This window comes from Neophocaena asiaeorientalis, unplaced genomic scaffold (genome assembly GCF_003031525.2).
Source record: "Neophocaena asiaeorientalis asiaeorientalis breed wild unplaced genomic scaffold, Neophocaena_asiaeorientalis_V1.1 scaffold528, whole genome shotgun sequence".
NCBI lineage: Eukaryota > Metazoa > Chordata > Mammalia > Artiodactyla > Phocoenidae > Neophocaena > Neophocaena asiaeorientalis.
The window spans coordinates 33,754-54,221 of NW_020173938.1; the positions used below are offsets into that span (position 1 = coordinate 33,754).

The 20,468-nt window shown below is 50.9% G+C and overlaps 2 protein-coding genes across 2 annotated transcripts; one reads left to right on the forward strand and one right to left on the reverse strand.

The window, feature by feature from the left end:
* Positions 1–4,836: 4,836 nt before the first annotated feature.
* Positions 4,837–12,642, forward strand: LOC112404630 (cystatin-13-like). Its single transcript, XM_024752681.1, has 3 exons — positions 4,837–5,064; positions 10,714–10,827; positions 12,559–12,642. Exons 1-3 carry the CDS (start codon positions 4,837–4,839, stop codon positions 12,640–12,642), a joined length of 426 nt encoding a protein of 141 aa, XP_024608449.1.
* Positions 12,643–16,349: 3,707 nt separating this feature from the next.
* On the reverse strand, positions 16,350–18,746 carry LOC112404634 (cystatin-9-like). The gene is given in 4 exon segments (XM_024752684.1): positions 16,350–16,442; positions 17,199–17,325; positions 18,512–18,620; positions 18,623–18,746. Coding segments are annotated over 4 exon segments (453 nt in total).
* Between the last annotated feature and the right edge of the window lie 1,722 nt (positions 18,747–20,468).

Genomic DNA, 20,468 nt, shown 5'->3' on the forward strand with positions numbered 1-20,468 from the left:
GACATGGGCCAAGGCCCTCGGCTGACCCCTCAGCACCCCCAAGCTTCTGACTGGGACCCATGTCAGTGTGATCCCCCTCCCTCCCCAAGCACAGCCTCTGATACAGGTTGTGAAGCTCCCTCCACACCAAGTACCCACGGGGAGTCCCTCCCCTCCACCTAAACCCTGCCTAGGATGTCGAAACTGATCTGTGCTGACAAAGTTGGTGAAGATGTCATTTTGTAAACAGTTGTGTTTTTCCTCTGTCCACCCCAAGCCTGCTGTCTCCAGCTGAAGGTCCAGGATAGGGGCAGTCTATAAAGACAGAAAAATTTAGGTAATAACTACTCTACTCCAGCCAAGAAGAAACTGTGTCCCCATGCCCTTTTGTGCATGTAGGCAAATATTTCTGTGGGACAAACTCCTGCATGTGGATGTGTTGAGGACTATGTAACTTTTAAACGTTTAACAGGGATTGCTAAATCACCCTGAGCAAAGACATTGGATTCTTACTCCACCAATGCTGATGGAGGCACCTTATCAACCAGACACTGTCATTGTTTTTTAACTTTTTTCCAAAGTGTAGGAGAATGGTGACACTTCATGGTTGGGTTCATTTGAATTTCTGTTGTTAAGGAAGCTAAGCATATTTTCACACATGTATTAAAGACATTTATATTTCTTTTTCTGTGACTTCTGTGTTGATTACTTTTCTCCAAGTTTCCTATTGGATTTTTGTCTTTTTAAAAATTACTTGCAAGAGCTCTTTGATATTATGGAAATTAAAATGTTCTGCATCACATTTGTCAAAGTCTAACCACTTGTCTCCCTTCATACCCACTAGGCTGGCAATCATCACAAACAGAGAGTGTGGGACTTCCCTGGTGGTCCAGTGGTAAAGAACTTGCCTTCCAAGGCAGAGGACGTGGGTTCAATCCCTGGTCAGGGAACTAAGATCCCACATGCCACAGGACAACTAAGTCCACGCACCACAATTACTGAGCCCGAGCGCCTCAACTAGAGAGCCCACTTGCTGCAAACTACAGAGTCCACGTGCTCTGGACCCAGCGTGCTGCAAATGGAGAGAAAACCTGCACGCCACAACTAGAGAGAAGTCCATGTGCTGCAATGAAGATCCCACCCATCCGTCACAGCAAAAGATCCCACATGCTGCAACTAAGACCAACGCAGCCAAAATGTAAATAAATAAATAGAGAGATAGTAACCAGTGCTGGCAAGGATGTAGAGGAATGGAACCCTCATACACTGCTGATGGGAAGGTAAAACGGTGCAGCCCCTTTGGGAAACCATCTAGCAGTTCCTCAAAAAGTTAAATACAGAGTTCAGGTAACCCAGTAATTCCACTCTGACCTGTATACCAAGAGAAATAAAAGCATATGTCCACACAAAAGCCCAAATATGAAAGTTTGTAGCAGTGTTCGTCATAATAGCCAAAAAGTAGTCAAAACCCCCATGTCCACTAATTGGTGAATGGATAGATGAAACACAGGACACACATGCATGAAGGAAAGTTATTCAGGGATAAAAAGAAATGAAGTAGCAATTCATGCTGTAACGTGGATGAACCTTGAAAACATACTAAGAGAAAGCCATACACCACAAGACATATACAGTATGATCCCATTTATAGGAAATGTCCAGAATAGGTAAATCTATAGAGAAAGCAGATTCGAGGTTGCCTAGGATTGGAAGGAGGCAGGGAGATTGGGAGGGTATAGGTTCAGCCTTGCTGGGAAAGCTGATTGTGGTTTTGGATGTAAAACTGTGAAGATACTAAAAGCCATTGAATCACACATTTAAATGGTTGAATTGTATGGTATGAGAATTATATTTCAGTAAAGTTGTTTAAAAACCACCCTGCCCCTGCAGTGCGCCCCGTGCGTCCCACCTGCCCTCTGGCCGCACCCCTTAAGGCAGCCGGGGTAAGAAGCACCAGCCAGCCTCTCCTGGAACCCCAGTTCCAACCGTCAGGGGCAGAATGAGAGGCTTCATTAGGGGCAATAGCTTCTGGAACAGTCAGTATCTGCCATTGCCGATGACCCCAAAGCAGCTGGGGTGAGCCGGCTGCGGGGGATGGAGGGGAGTGGGGCCGTGCCCAGAGGGCCCAGGGGCTGTCTCCCCTCCGTACTCCGTCAGTCAGTGGAGGCCTGAGGACCAGCACAGGACTCAGTCCCGTGGGTCCACAGCCATCCCAGCGTCAGCACCCTGCCCCGCCCTTGAAGTTTTCCCGGACCAGCTGGGTGGGCCCCAGCCTACTCCCAGGGAGAGATGTGGGCTGTCTCTACTTGTGTTGAGGGAGGCCTCAGCCCAGGCCACAGTTTTCAAACAATTCATGGGGCCAAGAGGGGAAATGGACTCGCTTCTGGACATATTATTGCTCATATCTTTGGCTCCCTTTGAGCCGAGACGAGTGAGGAAATTGTCTTTTTCTTTCGGATTTTAAAAGCAGCCGCATAGCACAGGGAGATCAGCTCGGTGCTTTGTGACCACTTAGAGGGGTGGGATAGGGAGGGTGGGAGGGAGGGAGACGCAAGAGGGAAGAGATATGGGGACACATGTATATGTATAACTGATTCACTTTGTTATAAAGCAGAAAATAACACACCATTGTAAAGCAGTTATACTCCAATAAAGATGTTAACAAAATTAAAATTTTAAAAAAAAGAGCTTTTCCCATAAAAGGGAACTTAACCCTTTGCCAAATATCTTCCAAATAACATATTGTGTTCCCATTTACCTGTCGACTTTGGGGGGCGAGAGCATGTGTGAGTGTGTGCTGTACAAAATGTGTGGTCAGATTGATGTTTCTTCTCCATCTGGCTTCTGTGTTTTCTACAAGCTCAGAAATGGCTCCTGATTTCCAGCCCAGGACTCTGTCTCACACATTTGACCCTCCAGCCGGTGACTCTCAGGTCTCATAGGCCCTGTCTGGATTTTACTTATGGATCTCAGGTAGGAGCCTCCTTGGGCTGATGTGTATTTTTAATATCCTGGAAAGAAAACTAGTGATTTCCCAACTTCTGAGTTCTTGGGAGCCCCTCTCTGAGGCCGAGCCAGGCCCCAAAAGCAGAGTGGGATGGAGTCCCGACCGTCCGGGCAGCCTGCCCGGGACAAGGCTGGAGATGGGGAGGAATGGCTGGCGGGCCAAGGGGGATCTGCCCTCTGTTCATCCCACAGAGGCTCATCACGCCTGAGTCTGCTGCCAGCCTTCTGCTTCGTGTCCTCGGCACCACCCCTGGCCTTCCGACCTGAGGGCCTCTGGCCCCAGGTCCCCTGAGCCTGGCTGTTTGGTGTCTCTAAGACACCAAAGAGGGGCCACATGACAAGACACTGATGGAAACAGCCTTGGAGGTGACTTCACTTCCAGCTGCCCATCCAAAGCACAGAAATTTAGAAAGTCAGGAGCCAAGGGACAGGAGCTGGGACTCAGCACTTGGGGCAGATGCTGGGGGCTCCTGGTGAGCCTGTGGACTTCTGAGGGCAGAGGGTCCCCTGACAGAGGGGCTGGTCACCTGGGCAGCATCAGTGGGGCAGGGCTTACATCACAAAGGGGCCAGAGGTGACCACTGGCAGGGAGGGCAGCTGAGGGCAGACGCACCCTGACGCCAACAGACACCCTGAGCAGGCGCATGGCTGTGAACTGAGCGTGCCAGAGACAAGCGGGCCACAGGCAGGAGCCACTGAGCTCGGGTCCTGAGGAAGGAGAGAGACCGCCTGCGGCCGGCGGCCAGCTCAGGGCTCGGCCGCAGCATCGTGGAAAGGAACTTGGTGCTCAGGTGGGTCCCAGGTTTAGCCGTGCTGGATGGAAGACGGCCCAGGGCAACCGTCCTGTGTGTCTGGGCAACTGCTCCAGAGGCCACGGAGCGGGTCTGAACCGCTCCAATCCCACGTGTGTCACAATGCTGCCATCGCGCGGAGGCCGGGCAGGAGCGGGTAGGTTACCACGGGCCAGGCCGGCAGGCGGAGGGGACCCGGTGTCCTCACGCATCAGCCTCTCCACAGGCCCGTCTCTGGGAGGCACACGGGAAGGTCGCCTCCCGCGGCCTGGGTTTGGTCGGTGATTCCTGGCAGAGGGCACGTGGGTCAGAGCGGTGTCCTGGGTGGGCAACCGAGCTAAGACCCCAGGAGTGTTCAGTGCTGGGTGTCTGTATCTAGAGTCTGACGGACACCAGGCATCTCTTGGTTTGGCCATCACGTCCTCTGTTTGGACACTCTGTCCCCACTTCTCTGCAGCGAACACAACCCACGGACCCTGCTTTGTCTCGAGGGGCTTGCTCCTTGTCTGCATCTGACACATTAACCGCTGCTTCCGCCTTGTGAGCCAAATCCTGGTGACCTTCTGTGGCAGAAGGGATTCCTCCCAAGCAAATGCACTTTACAAGCCGTGATCCCTCCTACGCGTGGGTGAGACTGAGGCAGGGCAGCCCTGCTCTGAAGCAGACACGCGGCCCCGTGGCCGTCTCCTCCTGTGTAAAGGGTTTCGCAGCCCCACGGGGCTCTGATGATGAGAGACCACACAGCACATGCAGTGCCTACCACAGGGCCCAACCCAGCCGGCAGAGACAGGCGTGTGTGTGTGTACATGTATGTGTGCATCCCTCCCACACGTGAGTGCACAGAGGTGTGCGTCCTTCCAGAAAGGAAGCATCCAAGATGGGAAAATGGACTGCATTGAACATTTCGCAGGCAGCCTCTTTTTTAGGCAGGTGATGTTAACCGCTGTTCTCCCCTCTCCGCCTGCAGCAGAGCTAGGAGGGGCCGCGTGCAGAGGCAGCAGGGCCCGGCCAGCCTTGCGAGGACAGGAGGGGCTCGGCCGCGCCCCTGGGCTGAGGTGCCATGGCCAGGCTCCGCCCCGGCCTGCTGCTCCTGATGGCCATGGTGGCCCTCGCGTCCAGAGGTGACCAGGCCTGGGGTTCATCGAAGGTGGTGAGGAAATTCCAAGACGTCCCCGAATCCTACGTATACGTGCAGCATGCACTGTGGTTCGCCATGAAGGAGTACAACAAGGCCAGCAAGGACGAGTACACCTTCAAGGTGTTGCAGATTCTGAAGTCCCAGGAGCAGGTTGGTGGCTTTCACTCCCCGTTCTCTGCCCCCACACTCACCTTTGTGGCAGGGCTGTCATCCGTGGAGAGCAGCTGAGAGACACCTGAGCCAAAATTTATGAACTTTATTTTAGGGATTTTTGGAAGAAAGTTAATTAAACTTCCTCCTTTATCATTCTGGGGTAAAACATAATATATCCATTCAAATAACTTAAACTTAGTTATAGTCACATCAGAAAACACAGGTAAGAGCCCAGAAGGGCTTCTGAAGGGGTCGAGTTTGGAACAGTTTGAGCTGATATCATCAACCTAAGTGGCTACAGGGATGGATTATAACACATTTAACAAGTGAACAAACTCCACATCCAGCTTTCACTGTAAAAAGGAACCAGGGCAGAAGGGAAGGCTCTTTTTTTACAGAAAAATGCCTACTTAGAGATGTGAAAGAATGTGAAACTAGAAAATCACCTTTTGCAACCACCATGGTGATAACTCAGGCCGAAGATCAGCAATGAATCCTCCACCCGGTGTGGCAGGAGAGGGGGAGGGGAGGAGGAGGGAGGGGGGTGGACCGCTGTAGGGGTTGCTTGTTAATTAATTACAGCCAGGACACATGGGACAAATTGACACCGTGTACCTCTGATGTGACATCACTGCAAGGACACAGCGTTGCCTATATACGGTGTTCCTGCTCCAAAAGCCTGAGGGTGATCTCGAGGGACAATTAGACGAGTCCGTATTATGCGGCATTCTCTAAGACCGCTTAAAAATATCAGTGCTGGGCTTCCCTGGTGGTGGCTCAGTGGTTGAGAGTCCGCCTGCCGATGCAGGGGACATGGGTTCGTGCCCTGGTCCGGGAAGGTCCCACATGCCGCAGAGCGGCTGTGCCCGTGAGCCATGGCCGCTGAGCCTGCGTGTCCAGAGCCTGTGCTCCGCAACGGGAGAGGCCACAACAGTGAGAGGCCTGCATACTGAAAAAAATCAGTGCTGTGAAAGACAGGGAAGAAGAAGGAAACGGTTCTCATTAAAGGAAGCTTAAGAAACATGATGTTAAGTGCCAGATGTGATCCTGTATTGTCTCTTGGATTTAAAATTATACTGTAAAGGATGTTCTTAGGGCAGTTGGAGGGATTTGAACACGGACCATGTCTAAGATGAGTGCATTGAACCAGCGCTGTGTTTCCTGAGAAAGAGGGTTGTCCTGAGGTTTATGCAGGAGCCCAAGATGGGAGGTGGAGGGGTGAGCGATGAGAGGGGTCGGCAGAGGGTGAGGGGGCCCCACTGGGCCTGGGTTACATGTGATGCCGGCCTGACCTACACCTCTGTCCCTCTTCCTCCTCCACTCGCCCCATCTGCCCTCTAACCTGCACTGCCCACCCTCCAGCCGCCGTCAACCTGCTTCCGTTTCCTGTTTTCTTATGTGGGCAGAAGTTTCACTCAGCATCTGGATCCCCTAAGAGGCCGGGACCCCTGGTTCCTGGCCACCTGCACAGGCTGAGGGCCCCAGGCTCCTGCTGGTTCTCCGTGTGGCCCCAGTTGTGTGGTTTGTGTTTTCAGGCAACGACACCTGGTCCAGGATGTGCGTCCCCAATGGGTGGCTGAAGTAAGACCTCATGGATGTCAATGCCCCAGAGGGCTCAGATTTGGTACCTGTTCTTAGTGAAGTTCCCGTCTTTCCCAGGGTTAGTCCACTTTCTTGGATGTTTTCATCTGTTCTCCATTTACAGAAATAGGTATAGATGGTTCTGCTTTAAAGGCAGGTATTTAATAATAAAATAAACCAAAGACCCACATAGCTCAAGACTAACGAATCATTTCATAGTGTTTGCTACTTCTTTTCACGAATGTACATTTTGTGTGTGTGTGGTTTTCTTTTTTTGTTTTTATTTTAACCAAATAGCACCACTTATTAAAAAGGGCATTATTTCTACACTATACCACAGTGTCACCCCTGCCAAGCATGAGGTAGTTCTGCAGATGTAGGACTCTTTTCTATTCTATTTTTTTTAATTTTTGAATTTTATTTAATTTATTATTTTATACAACAGGTCCTTATTAGTCATCCATTTTATCCACATCAGTGTATACATGTCAATCCCAATCTCCCAATTCATCACACCACCACCACTCCCACCCCCCGCCGCTTTCCCCCCTTGGTGTCCATACGTTTGTTCTCTACATCTGTGTCTCAATTTCTTCCCTGCAAACCAGTTCATCTGTACCATTTTTCTAGGTTCCACATATATGTGTTAGTATACAATATTTGTTTTTCTCTTTCTGACTTACTTCACTCTGTATGACAGTCTCTAGATCCATCCACGTCTCTACCCAATTTCGTTCCTTTTTATGGCTGAGTAATATTCCATTGTGTATATGTACCACATCTTCTTTATCCATCCATCTGTCAATGGGCATTTAGGTTGCTTCCATGGCCTGGCTATTGTAAATACTGCTGCAATGAACATTGGGGTGCATGTGTCTGTTTTTTTGTTTTTTTGTTTTTGCGGTAGGGGGGCCTCTCACTGTTCTGGCCTCTCCCATTGCAGAGCACAGGCTCCGGATGCGCAGGCTCAGCGGCCATGGTTCAAGGGCCCAGCCGCTCTGTGGCATGTGGGATCTTCCCAGACCGGGGCACAAACCTGTGTCCCCTGCATCGGCAGGCGGACTCTCAACCACTGTGCCACCAGGGAAGCCCAACATGTGTCTTTTTGAATTATGGTTTTCTCTGGGTATATGCCCAGAAGTGGGATTGCTGGGTCATAGGGTAACTCTATTTTTCGTTTTTTAAGGAACCTCCATACTGTTCTCCATAGTGGCTGTATCAATTTACATTCCCACCAACAGTGCAAGAGGGTTCCCTTTCCTCCACACCCTCTCCAGCGTTTGTTATTTGTAGATTTTCTGATGATGCCCATTCTAACTGGTGTGAGGTGATACCTCACTGTAGTTTTGATTTGCATTTCTCTCATAATTAGTGATGTTGAGCAGCTTTTCATGTGCATCTTGACCATCCGTATGTCTTCTTTGGAGAAATGTCTATTTAGGCTTTCTGCCCATTTTTGGATTGGGTTGTTTTGTTAATATTGAGCTGCATGAGCTGTTTATATATTTTGGAGATATCCTTTGTCTATTGATTCATTTGCAAATATTTTTTCCCATTCTGAGGACTGTCTTTTCATCTTGCTTATGGTTTCCTTTGCTGTGCAAAAGCTTTTAAGTTTCATTAGGTCCCATTTGTTTATTTTTGTTTTTATTTCCATTACTCTAGGTGGTGGATCAAAAAAGATCTTAATTTCTTACATGTAGCTGTCCAGTTTTCCCAGCACCACTTATTGAAGAGACTGTCCTTTCTCCATTGTGTACCCTTGCCTCCTTTGTCATATATTAGTTGACCATAGGTGCGTGGGTTTATCTCTGTGCTTTCTGTCTTGTTCCATTGATCTATATTTCTGTTTTAGTGCCAGTACCATATTGTCTTGATTACTGTAGCTTTGTAGTATAGTCTGAAGTCAGGGAGTCTGATTCCTCCAGCTCCGTTTTATTCCCTCAAGACTGCTTTGGTTATTCGGGATCTTTTGTGTCTCCATACAAATTTTAAGACTTTTTCAGTTCAGTTCTGTAAAAAAATGCCATTGGTAATTTGATAGGGATTGCATTGAATCTGTAGATTGCTTTGGGTTGTCGAGTCATTTTCACAATATTGATTCTTCCAATCCAAGAACATGGTATATCTCTCCATCTGTTGGTATCATATGTTTTTTCCTTTGATTTCTAATCTCATAGCATTTTGGTCAGAAAAGATGCTTGATATTATTTCAGTTTTCTTAAATTTACTGAGGCTTGATTTGTGACCCAAGATGTGATATATCCTGGAGAATGTTCCATGCACACTTGAGAAGAAAGTGTAATCTGCTGTTTTTGGAGGCAATGTCCTATAAATATCAATCAAATCTACTTGGTCTACTGTGTCATTTAAAGCTTGTGTTTCCTTAGTAATTTTCTGTTTGGATGATCTGTCCATTGGTGCAAGTGAGGTGCTAAAGTCCCCCACTGTTACTGTGTTACTGTCGATTTCCCTTTTTATAGCTGTTAGCAGTTGCCTTATGTATTGAGGTGCTCCTATGTTGGGTGCATATATATGTATAATTGTTTTATCTTCTTCTTGGATTGATCCCTTGATCATTAGGTAGTATTTTTCCTTGTCTCCTTTAACATTCTTTATTTTAAAGTCTATTTTACCTGATATGAGTATTGCTACTCCAGCTTTCTTTACAGGAGTGTACATTTTATTTCTTAGTTGACTGTCAGCTCAAATGCGGGTAAGGATGCAAAAGAATCAGGTAGAAACAGGTTCCAAAAGAGGCTAGAACAGAAGTGTTTAAAAATCCTTGGCATTCCAGCTACAAACTGCTGGAAAACATATTGAAGAAAGGGGGTAAGGAAGAATGCACCACCCCCCAAACAAAAATAACTCCTAATGAAAGCGAACAGAAAAATGCTGGGTGAAAATTCGGATAAAAATAACATATGCCCATGTGCCATAGAAAGAAAACTGCTCTATTCCATTGGATGATTTAAGTTAAAAGTGCAAAGATCTTTATCAGCAGTGGCCACTAACAGCCTGAAGTCAAATCTGGCCCACTTCTCATATTTGTACATCCCGTGAGCTACAAATGATTATAAGAAACAAAAGAAGGAGACTATTTTGTGACATATGAAAATTACTTTACATTGAAACTTCAGTGTCCATAAACACAGTTTTGTTAAGACACAGCCACACACACTTTTTGAGGGTCCTCTGGGCTGTATTTGTGCTGCAAAGCCTGGAATATTTCCTCTCTGGCCCTTGAAGAAAAAGCATGTGGCCGCCTGCTCCAGTTCATAGCTGGCTGGGGTTCTGCTGCCGATTTCACACACGGCGAAGACTGGTAGGAAAGACCGCCAATGGCAGCCTGGAGCCATGTTTACTTTGTGCTAGATCCAGTGGCTTTCTGTATGCGCACTCAGGTTTTCAAGTTCACATAGGAGGAAACAGGCACAGAGGGGTTTAGTAACTTGCCCAGGGTCACACAGCTACTAAGTAGAAGAGCCAAGATTTAAACCCAGGTTGTCTGCTCTTAATCCGCCCATGCTACTGCCTCTGAGTGATGCTGGATGGGGAGGGGAGGTTCTGCATGGGGAGGGGAGGGGAGGGGAGATGCCCAGAAATTCAGGGATTTGGGAGGGTATATGACATGGAATAAGGCAAGGATGACTAAAACTACCAAAACTTTAAAGGGAATCGATACATTCTCAGTGGATTTCGATAAAAATGCTGTTTATTTCCAGAGCTCCAATGAGCAAACCATTCGTTTTCCCAGGAAAAATGGCCTTTAGGGAATAGTCTTCTTGCTTTATTTTGGTGACAGTTGTCATTACTTTAAAATTAAATACCATAATGAGAGTGACTGAGAAACAGAGAGAGAGAGAGAGAGAGAGAGAGAGAGGTAAGAACCACCTCCACGTTACCCCAAAACTCTGGCCAAAAAAAAAAAAAAAACTGTAGGAGGGAAGGAGGTGAGAAGACACCTTTTGCCCTAAGCAGTCAGTGACATGTTTGTTTATCAGAAATGACAATTGATACCACATATTCTTTTATGATCTCTAACTTTAACTTACTCATGGACAGGTCACAGATAGTTTGGATTACCTTCTTGAAGTCAAAATTGCCCGGACAATGTGCAAGAAAGCTTCGGGGGAAAATGAAAACTGCTTAGTACAATGGGATCCCCAAATGCAGAAGGTAGGTGCTAAGATAGAGTTCAACAGCCTTGGATGGTCTGCTCAAAATCACCTGTTACCCTCCAAGGATTCCTCCCAGTCTGTGCCTTTGCATGGATCATGGAACTCCTAGAGATTCCCCATTTCTGACCTCCTATAGATTCGAGCTTATCTGTTTTCTTTATTTATTGAGACTTAGAAAGGAAGAAAGGGTAACTACCTGAGCTCCGTGGAAAATAAATTTTAAAACCTGATACTGTTTTAAATAGTAAAAGGCCCTATTCACTTAAGGTAGAAAATTTAGAAATTTTCCGAAGTATTAAGTAGCTTAAAATCAACTACAGAAGAAAAAAAACAATCAGCTAAAAATACCTTTATGGAAAGTTTACTGCTGTTAACTTAGTTTTATACATCCTAGTTTCTTCTATATTTTACATTTGTATTTTTGTGTAGTGGGGATCACACTGTACACTGTTCCACAATTTAGATTTTTATTTAATAATAAAATCTAAGGATTTCCAAAACCGTAAAATTATTTGAGGGCGTTATGTAATGAAACTATTTGACTTCGTTTAATGGTGTTTCCACATATTATTTAGTCACCCCCTGAGAATTGATTATTTAAGTTTTTCTAATTTTTAGCTATTATGAACAGTGCCATAATGAATATTCTTCTTTATTTCTGTTTGTGTGTATATCTGATTGCTGTTGCCTTGTGGGCAGAGTTCCAAGAAGTTGAATTCCTTGTCCAATATTTTTTCACCTCTTAAAGATTTTTAATATGTTAATACAGTACTAAAGTATCCTCTATGGTTGATTTTAATAATTGGGTTTTCAATCCCTTTATTTTGCGATTTTTTCCTGTCTACCCTGGCGATCACAAGTTAAGCAATTAGTTAACCCTCTGGTAAGCACACTACCTGCCCTCCCTGCCCTCCCTGCCATTGCCAGGAACCAGCTCCACCCATCCTGATGCCCCTCCAGCCTGGACACCCCGCTGACTTGGCCTCAGTTCCTCCGTGGTCTGTCTGGGTTACTGGTCACTTGGTCCTATTTCCCCCTCAACCTGACCCCTCAGTCTGTGTATCTTATGCAACTTCACTTTTACTGGGTGTTGCCATAAAGAGCTATTTGTACTTTATATTTTTCTTCTAACTGAATAAAGATTTTAGGTGAGAGGAGGGACACAGTGATCTCATCCACACCAGGAGCCTGGAGCCCCGCTCCCTCTGCAGGCCCTGTGTCTCCTCCCAGCTCCCCAGCTGCAAGCTTTCCCTGGTGGAATCTGGCCAGACTCTGACACCGCTTTCCAAGACATGCAGGACCCTGGCTATTCTTGTGGTGCCATATACCCTGGGAAGGAGCCACTGGGCCCTCCACGTCGCGTGGGGTCTCCATGGGCCGCAGGAAGTTGGCATGTCTGGAGAAGGGCCAGAGCTGGACACTAGGATTTCTTGAGGATAATTGGTCCTGGGCTCCAACTCTTGCTCACCTGGAGCAAATGGAGCCACAACCGTGATGGCTTCACCTCTCAGGGAGGTGAACCGATGGGGGTCCATCCCAGTCATGAGGCTGGCTGCTCTGCCATTGGGCCAACAGCTTGGGGATCTGTAGAGGCGTGGCTGGCTCAGATGGCCTTTTGTCCCTCTTGAAGCTAAATCCTGGCACCTGGAAAGAGGAACTTCTGGGGGTTTTTGACTTTTGTTTTTTGCAATTGTTCTTACCAGCTGGTTATTGTTTTTGTCTCTTTTAGATGTTTCATTGCACCTTTATTGTGGCATCCAAACCCTGGAACTTTGAACTCAGTATGCTGAAGAAAGAATGTCAGCCTGTCTAATGGTCTTCTAGCACATTCTGCCACTCTCATGAGCATTTAAAGAAGCAAAGACACTCGCAGAACATTTAAATAACACATCTGACCTATTGACTTCATTTTGTAGCCTTGTTGCTTTTTTGTGCATTCTTCGGGCGTGGAGGCTGATATTGTGCCGGGCTGTGTAGTGTCTTCTGCTTGGTCAACGCATGTACCAGCAGGGGCAGTCTGCTCCCAATGAATGGAAGAGAACACGAACCTGTTTCCGTGTTTCACCAAACTCTGGGCACAAGTTACTTTTCGCTGACAGCTCTTTGTGTGGAACTAATAGGAAGACCCACCCCTCCACTGCTTCAGGCTGGTGGGTAGTTTCTGCAAGGCTCTAAAGATGCGTTGAGAATGTCCATCCATGGATTTCCACAGAAATCTCCCTGCCCAGGGTTCTGGAAAACAGCAAAATGGCTTTAGAAACAGTTTTAACCCCCCCGATCCAACCTGGGAGCTAGCTGTATCATTTGGAGATTTGTGTTTTACTTTTGGTTTTGAATTGAGGCAGAAAAATGCAAGAGTGATGGTACATGGAGAGTAGGCTGCATTTGTGCATGTGTGTGTGTGTGTGTGTGTTCATGCGTGTGTGTGCTCACACAGGGTAAGAGGTATAATCTAATGATGCGTGACTGATCACCCTGCCCTTGGTGCTTCAGCAACGTATTTATGTCTCCGTGGTGTCTGTGCACCAGGGGTCTGGTGTGGCTTGGCTGATGTCAGCTATCCTGAGGTCACACTCAGGCTCCGACGGCACTGCCCTCGTCTGAAGGTGAGTTTGGCCCCGGAGAACCCACTCTCCAGGCGGCTTGCCCTCCCGGCTGCTGGCTGGCGTTGGCTGTCGGCAGGTGGTCTCTGCTATCCTCAGTGCGGGCCTCTCCACTTGGCCTCTCTGCGCTGGGTAAGGGAGATCGGTTCCTCTGGACAGAGTGTCCGAGAGACGGGGATGGAAGCCACAGCGCCCTCGGTGACCCAGCCTCAGGTGTGACGCACCGTCAACTCTTTTTGTTGTTGGTCACCTAGATCAGCTCTGGTTCAGTGCGGGAGGGGAGGCTTAAAGGTGTGATGACCAGGAGATATGGTTCACCAGAGGCCATGGAAGAGGCCGGCTCTCGCTGTGTGTATGTCCGTGTGTGTGTGTGTGTCTGTGTGTGTGTGTATGTGTAGGGCTGGGCTGAGATGGTGAAGCGGGTCAACATGACAAGAAGGAAGCACGTTCCAAAACGTAGGTGTGGAAACTACAGCACTGGTGTGCAGGTGAGGGCCAGCCAGCCAGGTAAGTGTCAACAACCACACAGGAGCAGGTCGAATCCCACCTGGCTGACAGGTGAAGCCTCCCTGGGACTCCTCCTCTGGCAGGACTTGCCTGCGGTGAGCATCTGTGAGGGGCGGGCTGGACAGCAGGGTGCCTGATGCTCCTGAGAGGAGCCCTCCGCCAATGCAGGACTTGGGAGAGAAATACCTCAGTTCTTTTTTATAAATTACAGTGTAATTGACCTACAACACTGTTAGTTCCAACTACACAACAATATTCCTCTATTGTACAAAGTGATCCCCAAGATAAGTCTAGTTGCTATCTGTCACCCTATTGATACAAAGTTATTACAATATTATTGACTGCCCCCATGCTGGACCTTTCATCCTGTATCTCATTTATAACTAGACTTTTGTACCTCTTAATCTCCCTCGCCCTTTTCATTCACCCCTCTCCCCCCAGCATAGATCGTCAAGAATTTGGGGGGGAAAAAAAAGAGAAAGAGTCACAAATGCACCTTCCAGCAGGGCATGTTGCATTCCCGGGCTGATTACCGCCACGAGGAAACTAGGGTCCAAATCCCACGGCTGTTCTAGCTCCCTGGGAGTCTGGGGACCAGGGCTGGGGGAGGTGCAGACAGGGGGAGTGGGCTGAGGAGTACACAGGGAAGGGACGGCCAGCTGCTGGGTGTGACCCTGCGTCCATCACCAGACAGCCCCGCCCCTTCCTGTCCACCGGAGAGACCCGGGCAGCTGCAAAGTCCTCCCAAAATCTCCACTTGCTTATTCCTTTGTGTTGAGTCCTTATTTATTGAGCTCCAGGGCTGTGCCTGGACCCTGACATGTGGGAAAGCTGAGGAAAGTGTCCGAATGTGCCCCTGGCAGATGGGAAAGTGGGCACAGAGCAGAACACAGGGTCTGGAGGCAAGGCATTTGGTCACTGATGCTGCATTTCCTTTCATGGCCCTCTCGATGCCCAGCTGCAAGCCTTGGTGACCCAGAGCCTATGGCTGACAGGTCAGCAGCTGGGAGGGCAGAGTCCCCACTAGTTTCTCGTTTCAGGAGAGGGGGTGCCTGCCTTAGCTGTGGGCTGCGCTTGGAGCCCAGCAATCCTGCCTCTGCCTCCGGCGAGGTGTTGCCCAGGGATGGACAACAGGGCCAGAAACCCACTTCCCTGATTCTTCAGTGCACAGATTCCAATGGGAGGAAGGGGTCCAGCACACACCATTCCAGGCAGAGGTGCGCAGGGTCAGGGAGGAGGCTCCTCCCACCAGGATAGGTCCCTCAGTCCACACCTGTGCTCACTAAGCTAAGCAGCGCAGGTGTCCTACCTTCTGGACTAGTGAGGGATAGTGGGGTCGGAACAAACCCAGGCCCTGCAGCTCCCCTCCAGGGGCAGATGCACTGGCAAAGCCCCACGCGTGTGGGCTGACAGGCAGCGCACCATCCCTGGCAGAAGCCGGGTTTGATGCCCCTCCCAGGGTCCCTCCACAGCCCCAGGAAAGGGGTGAGCTCATGAAGGGCCAGGCAGCTTCCCCACATTGGGGTGACCTCAGAGGAGACCCTTTCCCAGGAGTTGCTTAAGGAGAGTTGTGGCTTCGGTTCCTTGGAAACATGATGGGAAGCACAGTGCGTAAAGGATCCTTTAAGCTTCCTTTGGCGGAAACAGCCAGGAGTCAGGACAGGCCTCAGAGGGAGAAGGAGGAGGGGTGGGGGAGGGTCTTGGAGAGCAACTTGCCTGGTCCAGGCCCAGGTGGCAGGGGGACAAGAGCACAGCCGTGCCTATGCTGAGCAACGCCCACCAACAGCGAGGATGCCCGTGTCTGGGCTCCCCTTGGCTCTGCCGGAGTCACGGGCCTGGGAAGCCAGCCAGGTGTGTGTGGAGGACGCATCCTGAAGAAGTCCTCACACCACACAAAGGGTCCCCTCTCCAGGAGACCCTGCGACACACACTTGAGAGCAGATTTTGATTCAGGAGGTGATCGCAGGCAGCACAAGGAGAGGAGGCAAGGAGGGAGAAGGTCCACGTGGCTGCTACCAACAGTCCCAGGGCAGCCATGGGCTTCAGCACAGCCACCTCTGAATGGCCACCCTGGGGCAGGGATGCTGAGCCTGGAGACACTGCTCAGACGTACCTGTGCTCCTACCTTGCGGCACCTGCGGCTGGCTCAGGTGTCCACGGAGGAGAGACCCAGCCCCTGGGCTCAGCCAGCTGCCCTGCTGGCAGGACAGCCTCAGCTGCCCAGCACCCAACCTCTGGAACCAGGTGGCACAAAGCTGCTTGCAGTGCTGACGTTTAATGACCAATTCTACAGGAGGAAATGACAGGGAGGAATGTCCACATTGCCCGGATGTGACACCCAGACACCTGCTCATACAGAGGACAGAACCAGAGCTGCTCAGCCACTGAAGGGCCACGGCAGGGTGTGGTCTCATTCAGCGGAGCCCTCCGAGCAGGTGTTGTTCAGGAGTTGAAAGTTTGTTCTCCAGGGTTCAGTGTCAATTGTAAAGAAGCAGGTGATGGTCTATGGGACAAAGCACAGGGACAGAGAGTGGCGGGAGGAGCCTTGGGAAGCGTGTGGCCCCAGCTCTAAAGCCAGTATCCCCCCAACCTTGCCTTCCTGGGGTGGGCAGCTGGGGGTGCAGGCTCTGGCCCTCAGTCCTGGATGTTCCCGACCTGGGACTCTCTCCTAACCCCAGAGGCACCTGGGTCATTCTCCCCTCTCCAGCTCTGTGGTCTCCAGGGACCCGCCCCCCAGGATGTCCCAGTGTGACCCATGACCCCAACGTCCCAGCAGGGCCTCTGATTCGACTCGGGTTTGTCCTGGGGCGGGGTTCACCCGCCTTATCACCAGGGCAGGGCCTGGGAGGGAGGGCAGTGGGGCTCCTCAGCTTCCACCCCTCGGGCTCTGGGTCAGTGGCAGGGGGACCCGAGAGGGGGCTACTCAGCCAAGGTGATGTTGTTGCCGCTCCTCTCTGCACTTCTCCTGAAGGCAGGGAAGGGAGGTGGGTGAACACCAGGGAGGGCACATTCCCGTCTCTGCCCCAGGTGACCCGGACCCAAGTGGTCCGGAGCAACCTGACCTCAGTGTGACCTGGGGTGCAGCGGCTAGACAGGCCAGGGGCATACGAGTGACCGGGGCCGGCCTGTCTGGCTGGGCTCCGTCCTGCGAATGTCCCTCCGTGTCCCTTGGAAGGGCATTGTCATCGCTCCCCACACCCCCTGCCCCGAGGCAGCGTCCACAGCCTTGTAACCTGAGGGCTGCTGTCCCGTGTCTTACATTGTTCACGTCTGGACTTGCTTGAAACGGACAGTTGTCAATGTCTTCGTCAAATTTCCCACACCTGGTTCGGCTGAGCTGCAGCTCCGTGGAGAACACGATGCCATTTGCCTGCGTTTGTACAGACCTTGAAGTGGACCCATTCCCTGCACCCCCACACACACACATTCACGCACACACACACACACACGAGAATACAAGCACACAGGCACACTCACAGGATTGGGACGATGGCTCTATGAAACCACCCCTCTCACAAAGTGCACTCTGAAGGTTTCTGTCCTCTTCTCCACTCCCTGGTCCTTCAGCCTTACAGTGTCTTCTGGCTCCATCCGGCCTTTATTTCCAACACCCAGAGTCAGTCTTGGACTCCAGGCCAAAGACCATAGACAGAGGCCCAGCTGGAGGGTGCAGGGCAGCCGGACCAGCCAGGACCAGCTCCAGTGTCCACGGAGTGAAGCCCAGCAGTGTGGAGGGCCCTTTGCCTTCCTTCTATCACTCAACCCAGTGGTGCAGAGGGAGTGACGCCCCAGCGCCCCACCACACACAAGCATTCAGACAAAGTACACGCACACAGCCACACACGCACACACAACCACGCACGCGCACGCAACCACACACAGGACCAGAAGTGCTCCTCCTCCGGAGTGTTCTCGGTGTTCGTGTCTGCAGCCCACATGAAAACCACACCCCTGGTTGCATTCTGTAGAGACTGCATTGCTAGGGGAACATTTTAGGGTTAAGAATGCCATCTGGGAAGAGTGTAAATCACACTCGGTCCACGTAGGTGGGGACCCAGAGGGAGCCCAGAACACGTGGAGTCAGAGGAAAGGTTGTGAGCTCCCAGAGGCTCCTCAGGACCAGGGGGGCCTGTGACTCCCGAGCTGCTCTCCCCCTCCCTCTGTGGGTGTCTCTGTGTATCTCTCTCTCTCTGTTTTTCCTCAACTAACCTATTTTAATGTTATTTCCATGAAATCTTTTCTAAATCTCTCTAATCCAGTATCTTCTGTCTGGCTCTTTATTTTTACTAAATAGTTTCATCCCCTCTTACTCCATATTTGGTCATTCTTCATTAAACAAGGTAAGAAATGATGAAAACTGAAAACACCCCTTACATGTGAGTAGACTGCCAGTTTAAAAAATTCCCAAGTTATTTTTTTTATAAAACCTGAAACTAACCAAATAGAGTTTATCCCTCTATATTATGGGTTTCAAATGGTGATAGAGGTCCCTTGATGACAACCCCCTCCTGACCCTCATTAGCAGCAGGTGTGGGCCAGTGCAGGAGCGGGGAGGATGTGGTACCTACCGGCTCCTTCCACGACCTCAGGATCCGCACCACCTTGTAGGCATTGCTGTCCTGGCTCCTCTGGTTGAATACATGTACGGCATACTCCACGGTGGCAGGGAAGTAAAGCTCCAGGTTGCTTGGTCTTCACCATTCCCTTCCCCTTGGGGTTGCCAGCCGTGAGTCACCACGAGCTGGGGACCTAAGAGGAGCAGGGCCCAGGGCTGAGCCCACCTGCACGTCCACTGCTGACACAGCATGGCTGTGGGCGCCCGGACACCCAGGCTTCGCCCTTCCCTGCGCCGGCTCCCACCCAGCCTCCCTGGGCATTGGGCCAGTTCATCTGCTCCGGGACATACTCCTAGCCCTGGTCCTCCCCTCTGGCGTCACACCCTGTCCCTTCCCTCTTGTGACCCTGCCTCCTCCATCCAAAGCTGATAAAATTGCCTCCTGTTGAGGAAAGAGAAGTGAGACCCAGGCAGGGTGGGTGGAGAAGGACCAGCCGTGGAGGAGGGACCCCTGCAGCTGAAGCCCAGCCACACACACCCCTCGGCACCTCAGTGGGAGGGGAGGCTGAGTTGTGTGTCCCAGTTTCGGACTCTGAATCAAGGACACAATTGCAAAGGGTTGAATTGGAAGGGGGTCTCTGGACACAGCAGTAGGTGTGGGTCAGCGAGAAGAGGAGGGACAGAGCCAAAGAGGATGAGTGGCCCAGAGCCAGCTTGTGGGTGACAGAAGGCGGCCTGCCCAGAGGGGAAGTGTTTTCACGCTAAGAAAGCAGCAGAGGGCCGAGGTCTGGACAAGTGCAAGTGTGTCCTTGTCCCCCGTGGCCCCCAGCCCCCTCGAGTTCTGGAACACAGGTGCCCAAGCCCCTGGGCGGGTGCCGGGGGAGAAGACTTGCAGGTCCTAGAAGCAGGAGCTTCCCGCCAAATCCCTGCATCTCGCATGACACAATCACTCCGCCCTGGGTTCTCAGCCTGGGGCCTGGCTAGCTGATGGACACACCCTCCCTCCAGAGGTGTGACTGGAGGGTGGCCTCTGACACACCCTGGGCCCGGGTGCCCCCTTGTCGGGGGCTGTCACCGGAGGAGGCAGAGTGAGTGAGGGGGAAGCAGAGAGAGGGGAGGAAGCCAAGGTGCTCAGGAGGCTGAGCTGAGCCCGCAGCAGACGCCAGTGTCTCGGCGCCTCGGGGCCACAGCTCAGCGGGCACACAACTCCTGTGTGTTGGGTTTGCGTCCGAGGAAGAGACTGTCACAGCCTCCAGCTGGGGCACAAACCAGCTCTGGGACGATGACACAGCACACTCTTTCCAGACAAGACTTTGCCTCTGTGCCCCCGAAACAGGCCTTTATCCTCTGTCCGCAGCTACTGGAGCACTTCCGAGGGGCTGAGCATCCCCTGGAGGTCTGTGGATGCCCCCTACTCTGGGCCTTGCCCTCCTCCAGGATCCTGACCCAACAGGTCTGTTCAGGCCTGGAGAATGTGCCTCTTAGTCGGTTCGCAGGGGATGGTACTGTCCCTGCCTCTGGTCCACACGTTGAGTAGCACAGTTCAGGGTCCCCGGGAGTGGCCACAGCAGAGTCACAATGGGAAGTCACTCACTTGTGTGGGCTGGGGACTTGAGAATGGTTTCTGGTGGCCACACTGGATCAGAGAAGGAGTAAGGATACCACGCCTGGGGACAGAGAAAAAGGTGGGTTTCTAGAAGCCCAGCATCAGTGAGTAGATGGTGCCTATGGGGGGAGAGAAGGGGCTTTGACCCTGACTTTCTGTCCCCACCCCACCCCCGCCCGACTTGCTTAGAGCTGCTGTCTTCCCGGGAGCAGGTGCTCTGAACCCTGCCCAAGCCTCCCCTCCTCGGGGTGCCCAGGTGCCCGAGACCAGCTCACTCCTCCCTGAGATCTTGGCCTGGCCCTCGGCAGTGAAAGCTCAGAGCCCTAACCACTGGACTGCCTGAGAATTCCCTGTGATTTTTTTTTTTT

Coding starts and splice junctions, on each gene's coding strand:
- LOC112404630 (XM_024752681.1), top strand. CDS start 4,837: ATGGCCAGGCTCCGCCCCGGCCTGCTGCTCCTGATGGCCATGGTGGCC. Junction 5,065..10,713: donor TTCTGAAGTCCCAGGAGCAG/GTTGGTGGCTTT, acceptor ACTCATGGACAG/GTCACAGATAGTTTGGATTA. Junction 10,828..12,558: donor GGGATCCCCAAATGCAGAAG/GTAGGTGCTAAG, acceptor TGTCTCTTTTAG/ATGTTTCATTGCACCTTTAT.